Source organism: Alligator sinensis, unplaced genomic scaffold (assembly GCF_000455745.1).
Source record: "Alligator sinensis unplaced genomic scaffold, ASM45574v1 scaffold1194_1, whole genome shotgun sequence".
NCBI classification, from domain to species: domain Eukaryota; kingdom Metazoa; phylum Chordata; order Crocodylia; family Alligatoridae; genus Alligator; species Alligator sinensis.
Window position 1 is genome coordinate 365,813 of NW_005843070.1, and position 10,268 is coordinate 376,080.

At 48.4% G+C, this 10,268-nt stretch overlaps 1 protein-coding gene across 1 annotated transcript in view; it reads left to right on the top strand.

The window, feature by feature from the left end:
- LOC102382107 (extracellular calcium-sensing receptor) overlaps positions 1-3,503 on the top strand; it is a 130,539-nt gene extending 127,036 nt beyond the window's left edge. Inside the window, 2 exon segments of the mRNA XM_014526523.2 lie at positions 135-1,293; positions 1,295-3,503. Of these exon segments, the coding sequence (XP_014382009.2) occupies positions 135-1,293; positions 1,295-1,532 (1,397 nt within the window). The 3' untranslated portion in view covers positions 1,533-3,503.
- Positions 3,504-10,268: the final 6,765 nt, after the last annotated feature.

The window sequence follows — 10,268 nt, forward strand, 5'->3', positions numbered from 1 at the left end:
AGTGCCCAAAGTACATTAGAATCTAACTTGGTTACAGGAGTCCCCTTTATGTGTTAGATGAAGGGCTAGTCACTGCCCCATTTTTCTTTGGATGGTCCTTCCTTGTTCTAACAAATATGTTCTTTATTTTGCAGATGCAAGTGCTTGTGACAAATGCCCTGATGATTTTTGGTCCAATGAAAACCACACATCCTGCATCCCCAAACAGATAGAGTTCCTATCGTGGACAGAGCCTTTTGGAATAGCTTTGACTCTCTTTGCTGTCCTGGGAATTTTCCTGACCTCTTTTGTTCTAGGGGTCTTCACCAAATTCCGCAATACACCCATCGTCAAGGCCACAAATCGGGAACTGTCCTACCTCCTCCTCTTCTCCTTGCTGTGCTGCTTCTCCAGTTCACTCTTCTTCATTGGCAAGCCCCAGGACTGGACCTGCCGTTTGCGGCAGCCAGCCTTTGGCATCAGCTTTGTCCTCTGCATCTCCTGCATCCTAGTAAAGACCAATCGTGTCCTGTTGGTCTTTGAGGCCAAGATTCCCACAAGCCTTCACCGCAAGTGGTGGGGCCTCAATCTGCAGTTCCTTCTTGTCTTCTTGTGCACTTTTGTGCAGATCGTCATCTGTGTCATCTGGCTCTACACTGCACCTCCCTCCAGCTACCGAAACCATGAGTTGGAGGATGAGATTATTTTCATCACTTGTCATGAGGGCTCCCTGATGGCCCTGGGCTTCCTGATTGGCTACACCTGTCTTCTGGCTGCCATCTGTTTCTTCTTTGCTTTCAAGTCCCGGAAGCTCCCTGAGAACTTCAATGAGGCTAAGTTCATAACCTTCAGCATGCTGATCTTCTTCATTGTCTGGATCTCCTTCATCCCTGCCTATGCCAGCACCTATGGCAAGTTTGTTTCAGCAGTGGAGGTGATCGCCATCCTGGCTGCCAGCTTTGGGTTGCTGGCTTGCATCTTCTTCAACAAAGTCTACATAATCCTCTTCAAGCCATCACGCAACACTATTGAAGAAGTGCGCTGCAGCACAGCTGCCCATGCCTTTAAGGTAGCAGCCAGGGCCACACTGAGGCGCAGCAATGTATCACGTAAGCGGTCTAACAGTCTTGGTGGTTCCACTGGCTCTACCCCATCATCCTCCATCAGCAGCAAGAGCAACCAGGAAGATACATTCCCTCTGCCAGCCTCTGCAGAGCGGCATCAGCAGCGTGGCTGCAAGCAGAAGGTCAGCTTTGGCAGTGGGACTGTCACCCTGTCACTAAGCTTTGAGGAACCCCAAAAGAATGCTGTGGCCAGACAGCTTGATGCGCCACAGGGCCCTGCTTCCCTTACAGAACAGTGAACCCCTAGGTGTGGAGCCTGGCTTCCATGCAGTTTCAAGCCAAGAGTCCAGCTCACAAGAGTCCATAGTGGGAGAAACCAAAGAAGATGTACAAAGCCCAGAAGAAGAATCTTCTCTGCCATCGGCAAATTCTCGGAATTTTATAGGTACAGGAGGTGGCTCCATCACAGAGAACACAATACATTCTTAACAGAAGAAAACCATACAAATTCCCACCTCTGCCCAGTGGAGCTAGATCACCTGTTTTCTTCTGAATGGAAAAGACACCAAAGATACATCTGTGACACAGCCACCCCACCTTATTTTTAGTGCCAGCAGGGTAATACTTACTTCTGAAGGACATGCAGGTGGAAGGATTATCAGATGTTTGCGCCTTGGGACCCTCAAACTGAACTGTGTTTGCTCTAAAGAAATCAGGACTGGAACATCTCAGAAGGACAAGTTTAGATTTTCTCCAGAAGAGTTTTAGCAGAACTTTGCATACTGCCTAGCCTTTGTCAATCCTATCTGCCAGACAATAGGTCATCTGGCTATTGGAGGAGTTTAAGTAATTCCATTATCCTCTGCTTTTACACTGATGTATAATATTCCTCTTCCCCCTTATGTATAATAGTCCTGCTTTGTCTTCTATGTGAAATCTCTAACCATGTTATACAAAGGAAAGGACTTGGAGCTCTACAAAAGTAGGACATGTGGTCAACTTAGAGAAAGTGAAGTCATAAAAACAAAACACCAAACACCTTGTACAGGCAAGGGTCAGAACATGTAAAGTATTTAATGTGATAGACAGTGCTCCCTGCTATTTATACAAGATGATGTTCCAATCCCAGATTCCTGTTGCTGCCAGTGACAGCAGTAAAGAACGCTGGACAATTTTTTTCATAAACATCAGTGCATTAGATCAGGTTACTAGTTCCCTGTTGGTTTGTTCCAGTCAAAGCCTCTTCAGCTCCACCCCACCTATATTGGTGGAAAGGAAGGACAGTATGTCATCCCCAGGAGAATGCTGTGAGAGCTCAACAAGATATATCCATGATTGATTATGTTGCTAGTAGTTGTATGCTTAATGAAATGTATTGGCTGTAATGTTTTGCATGACATACATGGCTAAACATTTCACACAACAGTCTATCCTGTGCTTTTCCATATTAGTCTCACACACACATTAGTGCACTAGTCATGAGAATGGTGGTGGAACGAAGGAGTTGGATGAAAAGGACTGGAGATGCAGAAATGTCCCCAAGAAGTAGAGAGGCAAGACTTTTTTGTGCTTTTATTGGACCAGTTAAATAGATGGGAGACTTGGGAAAGGGCACTTAATGCCCGGAAGCTTCTCCAACATAACAATAGAGGTGGGCCAATAAAAGATATTACAAAACAGCCTTGTCTCTCATTAACTGGACCATCATAGCTACAACAGTGCTCCAACCCCCCAAAAAAGGTAAGTTTGGATTGTTCAAAAAAGAAGTATCTGGAGTGCACACACATGGGCAGATGGCTGGGTTGGGGCTTGGGAGCTGCATTAAGGCTTTTGAAGATTAATGGGACAAACATACAGGTAACTGGAAAAATATTGAATATTTTATAGCACCACTGGGAAGCCAAGAATTTTGTTGGGGTTTTACAGGGTGTGGACTACGGCGAAAGTTTCCATTCTAAGCCATCTGAGAAGGGCATATAATAAAAGAAGGGTCTGTTGTATCTGAAGGCGAAGCTTTAGTGACTGAAAAGGGGCCAGATGAGACCTTCAGCAACACAGTCCTCAGTGGTTCTCTTACAGCAGACAGTAATGCCTCTGATTTGGGATAAGTTGTGCCATGTTCCTCTCCATCCACACAGAGGGTGTTTGAGACAAGGAGGGGACTCAGATGTAAAAATTTTGTCCATTGCTTGATCAGAGAAACAACGTTCCTAGAGGGCTTGGTGGAGACCATGGGGTTGCATCAGTGATTAATTTGGCCTCTGCTCTATAACAGTGGTCAGTTGGCATGACTGTGTAATACTTTTCCTTCATGAAACAATAAGGTACTCTGAATCACTCAGACGCACCTTAAACAGAGACAAAGCTCTGAGAAAATGCCTTGGGAAAAGCATCATCATTCTCTTATTACTCTTGTTGTTGTTTGTTTTTTAGTCAGGGCAAAAAAATAAAATGACTAAGCGATGTTGTCATATAAGGGCTTGTTTTCATTTCTGCTCTGTGAGCTGAGAATGAAGATTAGGTACTGGGAAAATGCAGGAACTGGTATGAGTACATTTTCAAGGTACGGATAAATTAAACTTTTCGCCTTTGACCACATGTCCATATGCACACCCTCACTGTGGGCATGCAGGCACCATAGCACTCAACCTCAGAGTTGTTTGGCAGAGCGGGAGCTGTGGGGTGCACTGTCCCCTGCCTTTTCTCATGCTCTGTGCTGAGGGAATACATGTCAGTCCTTCCTGCTCTCCCATGCTTTTTACCACCTACTGCCTCAAGGCAGAGCACATTAGTGGCTCATGATTCAAGGCCCACAATTCTGACTTTAGTCCTTGGACAGTTTCTAATGTTATTTTTTTCCATGTTCTTTTTTGTTGTTGTTGTTGTTATTTGTCAAATGTACCTGTTTCCTGTAGTTTAAAAAATAGTTAAACTTTTTGCTGAAGGCTGTGGCCTCTCCCCTGACATAGAAACTTAATTGTACCTGTGCTTTGCTGTGCTAGCACTCTGGCCTTTTTCTTCTTGTCAGTCACTCTACCATTCTTTTATTTTGGCTGAAAGAATAGAAGCCTAGCTTCTCTCTGCACACCAGGATTCAAAATGTGCCCCACTGTCCTACAATGGTACTGAGCTGCCTCAAGTGAACATTCACAGTGCCTGTACTGTCTCAGAGGCCTTCGATACGGTATCCCACCCTGTACTGGTGAACAAGTTAAGAGGCTGTGACTTGGACGACTACACAGTCCGATGGGTGGCGAATTGGCTAGAGGGTCGCACCCAGAGAGTCGTGATGGATGGGTCGGTTTCGACCTGGAAGGGTGTGGGCAGTGGGGTCCCACAGGGCTCGGTCCTTGGACCGATACTCTTTAATGTCTTCATCAGCGACTTGGACGAGGGAGTGAAGTGTACTCTGTCCAAGTTTGCGGATGACACAAAGCTATGGGGAGAAGTGGACACACCGGAGGGCAGGGAACAGCTGCAAGCAGACCTGGACAGGTTGGACATATGGGCAGAAAACAACAGAGTGCAGTTCAACAAGGAGAAATGCAAAGTGCTGCACCTAGGGAGGAAAAAGTCCAGCATACCTACTGTCTAGGAAATGACCTGCTTGGTGGCACGGAAGTGGAAAGGGATCTTGGAGTCCTAGCAGACTCCAAGATGAACATGAGTCGGCAGTGTGACGAGGCCATCAGAAAAGCCAATGGCACTTTATCGTGCATCAGCAGATGCATGACGAATAGATCCAAAGAGGTGATACTTCCCCTCTATTGGGCGCTGGTCAGACCGCAGTTGGAGTACTGCGGGCAATTCTGGGCACCGCACTTCCAAGGGGCATGCCATAACCAAAACATCCCTACAAGTGGCTGGATGCTGTGAATTCTGTTGTCTGTTTAATAGAGGTAGCCAGAACCCACCCCCACTCCCCTGCTGTCTGGGCCTAGGCACACCCCCGCTCCCTGCCACCAGAGAGGACAGTGAAGGTCAACTGATCTCCTAGCCCTTCCCATATAAACCCCTGACCCAAAGGGGAAGCATCTGAGCAACAAGGCTCAAACTTGTACCTGGGCTGCTGCACCATTGGCTTGTGCTGCTACTATCTGACGGATTCCTTGGATACCTGACCCAGGTAGCCTCCTGACCTCACTCTGCGTGACCCTTCACATACCCAGCCAAGCTCTGGTCTGCCTTCCTGGACACCTGACTCAGCTAGCTTCCTGACCTCATGCTCTGCCTGACTGGATCCCCAACTCAGTTCCCCAGACAGATCTGGCTTCGGACTTCCTTTTAAGCTATTGTGCAATCACCCAGACCTGGCCACACATGGCCCAGAATGACAAATTGTCCAGACCCCCACATGCAGCAATGATGGCTGGTATGGAAGCAAACTCCATACTGGCACCCCCAGACCCACTTGAGCCAGACCAGCTGTTGCTGATGGCCTTCACCCAGCAAGCATTAGAAGATCACGTCCAGCAATGGTTGGCAGATAATCAATCCCTCCACTCCCAGATCTACCCAGTTCCACAGTGGGGTTTCCACATGGCAGCCTCCTCACCTGGAATCCTGCTTACCCATACTTTTATCAGAGAGATAGGATGGTGTCAGGCTGCATTTCTGCAGGTTCCTTGTGCAATCTCACATACTGTTCAAAGCCCAACCTGAGCTGTACCCCTGAGACTCAGCAGGAGTGAGCCTAGTGGTTAGTCTCCTAATAGGATATGCTCTGAACTGGGCACATGTTTGGTGGAACACAAAAGTCTGGTCCTCCAAGATTGGGGAGGATTCCTCAAGGACTTCATGGTCATGTTTGGAGATCCTTACCCAGCCTAGACAGCAGAGATTGGGCTATGGTCCCTGCATCAGAGGGAAGATTCAGTTGCAGCATATGGTTCCCTCTTCCACTGCTATGCAGCAGGCACCCAGTGGAATGAAGAAGCCCAACTCCACTATTTCTGCTAGGGTCTGCAGGAAGAGATCAAGGATTAACTAGCTTGAGTGGAAACATCTTCAGAATTTGATGTATTCATGGACCTAGCTGTCCAGATTGACCTCCACCTACAGGAACACAGAAAGGAAGAGGCCTTGCCCCCTCCAACCCACCCCCTGCTATGATTGCTTGCAACCCCATGCCAGTGCGTGCGGGGCTCCAGCACCCCATACCAGAGGAATGGGAACACCACCAGCAGCAGTAGTGGTACTACAATGGTGGGGCCCCAGGACAGAAGCATGCCACTGGCCCCCAAGGAAGGGAGTCAAGATAAATGAGTGGTCCTGGGCCTGCTAAAGGGGACTGGTTCAGGGTCACCCAGAGCCCCTAAGGCATCCACAACCAGTAAAGACTGTGGCAAACCCAACCCACAGAATCCCCAACTACTGTTATCCACCCATCTTTGAGTCCCAGGTCAGAACTGCTCATTCCCTGTGTTGACTGCCCTCCTAGACTCAAGCTCCAGGTAATGTCATATATAAGACCATGGCATAAGATCTACAAATCCCACTAAGCCAGCAATGGAAACCTGAAAGCACAGAAACCATAGATGGTTTGCCCCTGGATTCAGGGCCTATAGAGTATAAAACCACAACCATCAAAATGAATCTCCTTGGAACCAGGGGGTTCCACTTTCCATACTACCCCTTGATTCTGGGGTTTTCCTGACTTGCACGCTATAATCCCCTGATCAAGAAAAAAGCACAGGAGCTCACCTTGAACTCAGGCTACTACCAACAACACCATTGGCAGGCCAGGATGACAGAGTCCCCTAAAATCCAAACTGGAGGCCCACCTGCTGAAGAGCCCCTTCCTGCCCCACCTCCACCTGCCCAAAAGGCACTGTCTCCAAAACATGAAATCTGTTTACCCAGGAAATACCAGGAGTTTGCAGACATCTTCAAAAAGAAAAATGTAGATGTTCTTCTTCCACATTGAGATTATGATTGTCCCCTCAGTCTACAGCCAGGAACAAAAATTCCAGTGGGGTATATTTATGCCATGTCAGAACCCGAATTCTCTGCTCTCTGCAAGTACGAGGAAAAAAAAATCTGGCCCAGAGCTTCATGCATGGGTCCACCCTGCTTACTAGGGACTAGGGAATCTTCCCTCCTTTCATTCTGTTTGGAAAAAAAAAAGGATGGGAGTCTCCATCCAAAAAAAAGGATGGGAGTCTCCATCTCCATCAGTGCCTAATTATTAGGCACTGAACCAGATTACTGGTCACAATCAGTATCCTTTACTCCTCATCTGAGAAGTGCTTGATCAGCTCAAAACAGCTCTATCTGTACCAGACTTGATCTTCAGGGAAGCCTATAACCTGGTCCATATCACCCGTTAAATCAGTCCAATCACTTTCAAATTGCACCTCCCTACAACACTGAAAATCCTCCCAGTCCCAGTTTCGCATGTTCCTGTTCAAGCTCTACACAGAAAACATGCTCCATTTCCAATCCCATCCTCCTCCACCCCCCATAAAGGTCCATGGCCAATAAGAGTACTTGGTCAAAGAAATTCTTGACTCAAGATGGTGAGTAAAATTACTATACCTAGTAAAGTGAAAGGGGTATGGACCAGAGGAATGCACAAAGGAACCCATAGAAAACATCCTCACTCGTGATCTGGTACAGAACTTCTGCAAGGATCACCCAGGAAAGCCTGGACCAGTGCCTCCTACAGGAAGCGGCTGGGGGTAGGGGAAGAGTAATGTCAGGCTGTAGCTCTGAACCTGGGGCCTTGGCCTGCCTGGTGCTGTAGTTTACCTCAGTCAGGGTACCTGACCTCCTGCATACCTAACCCATCTAGCTTCCTAACCTCATACTCTGCCTGACCTTCTGGATCCCTGACTGTTCCCAAGACAGATCTCCTGGCTTCTGACTTCTTCTGACCCTGAGATGACCCCAGACTTGGTCACCCACAGCTTGGCATGACAAAAGCATTCCACATCGCTGAGGGATATGGGTTTCCCAAAAATGTACGGATTACCATTGAGGACCTCCCTTGTTGGGGAAAGGAGTTGTTCAGTATCAAACTGGATGAGGCTATCCCCATGAACATACCCTAAGAAAGTGCTCCCCAGCTCCAGAAGAAACATAACCACCAGGTGTACTCTACCTTGAGGCATGCACATCTGTCCTTGCTTCCCCTCCATCTCCCTTAGCTGTGTGGCTTGGAAGACATCCCAGGAAGTGTCAGAGGTTCCATGAAAGGACTGCAGTCTTTGGCTACAGCCACACCATCTGGTAACAGGCGAACTGTGGTGGTATGCTCGATAGATTCCTTCCACCTTTAGAGGTGTTACAGGGCAGTGGGGTACCTGAGGCAGCAGTAACACACAGGGCAGCAGTGACATCTAACTGTTGGTGCCACCAGTGCGGTTGTGTGTCTGTGGCAACAGCTGTCATTTTTCTGTCCCTACACCCAAAGGTAGCATCAAGAGCGGCTGCCTGGGTCACCCTGCTTCAGTTACCCTACTGATGGCTGCCCCTGCATTCCTACACCATATACAGGACAGCATTCAGATAAGGCCAAACAATACTGCAATTATATTCTGTAGCAATAAACAGGGTAGCAATCAATCCTTTTCCTTATGCAGGGAAGAAGTTTGCCTATAGCAGTGGTGCATATGTCACCAAATACATGTTTAAGCAACGTACCTTCCTGCCCCCTGAACACCCAAGCAGCCCTCTCTGCAGGCTCACGTTGGTTCTTTAGTCAATATTTACAGGCTGGACTCATCTAAAAGTGGACCCTTTTGTACTGGACCTCAGGAGGATGTACCAGTCCTTCTGCTCCAAGGGAGACCCAATCCAATGACTTCCTCTTCCCATGGTCAAGAAACCTCCTGCAGACCTTCCAGCCCATGCCTCCAATCCCCTATGTCAGGGATAGGCAACCCCTGGGATGCATGCCAATTAGCAGCGCACAGACATTTTCCCTGACACTCCAGGAGGCATGCAAGGAAATTGTTTTAAAAGATTTTTTTTTAAGTTGCTGCTCCAGGCTCTCTGGAGCAGCCACAGATACCAGCGCCCTGGTTAGCCGCAGGTGTGGGGTCAGGAGAACACAGGCAGGGAAACACAGTCATGTTTTGCTGACCCTGCCCCTGTCCCTGGACTGCACCCCCCAGCCCAGCCCCTGGAGAGGAGCTGTGGCTGGGTGGAGCCGGGACCTAGGCAAGTACTGTGCAGGGCCACTGTGTTGGAGGCTCCCAGTGGATGGGTGAGCCCTGGGCCCAGCCAGGGCTTGAGCAGACAGATGCCCAGTCCCACCCGGCAGGGACACCACTGAGCGCCAGGACCAGGCACTTGGGGCAGGGTCCGGGCAGCACAGGGAGAAACAGATGCAAGGGGGAGGCGCTGTGGGCAGGCCGGCTCCAGAACTGACCGACTCCCCCTGCTCCAGAACTGTCAGGGAGGCCTGAGCACCACAGCCCTGGCAGCTGCTGTTGGGGTGTCACTGCCTCCCTCTGCCAAACACTGCCCTGGACCAGTGGGCCCGGGCTGTAGCCAGGAGTGGGGGGAAGATGTGGGTGCTGAGGGACACACCCTCTTTCTCTTTCTCTTTCTTTTTTCTCTATTCTCTTTTTCTCTCTCTTCCCCCTTTGTATCTTTTTTTCTCTTTCTCCCTCTCTCCTCTCTTCTCTTTTTCTGTATCTTCTTTTTCTTTTCCCCTTTCTCCCCCTTTTTTCTTTCTTTACCTTTTTTCTTTCTCTTTTCTTTTATTTCTCTCTCCTCTTTTTCTCTCCTTTCTCTTTTGTCTCATCACAACATGCTTAAAAAAGACCACACAAAAACAAAGGTAGTATATGAAGTTTTGTTTATTGTCACCAGGTTTAGAATTTTTAGAAAACCTGGCATTTATCATAAAAAACCCAACATTTATTAACTATATTAATATGCAGTACAACCTGCCAGGTACCCCCACCCCGGGCTTGTTTTTCTGGCATGTGTCAAAACTGCAGGTTTGGGGTTTTTTGGAACTTCAGCCAAACACGTTGCCTCCCCCTCCCCTAGGTGCTCTTTCAGGGAAAACAGGACACAGCCCAGATAACCATGCTGATCCTCACACAGCCACAACTTAGTACCAAATCCCCACTTGTGTCAGTGGGGATCCCAGGGCTCTGCCCCATGTCCCAGACCTTCTCACTTATGACAAGTGTTTTGCCAATATTCGCACTACCCCACCGCCTGCATCTGACAGCCTGGAATCTGGATGACTCCTGGAAACAGAAAGGA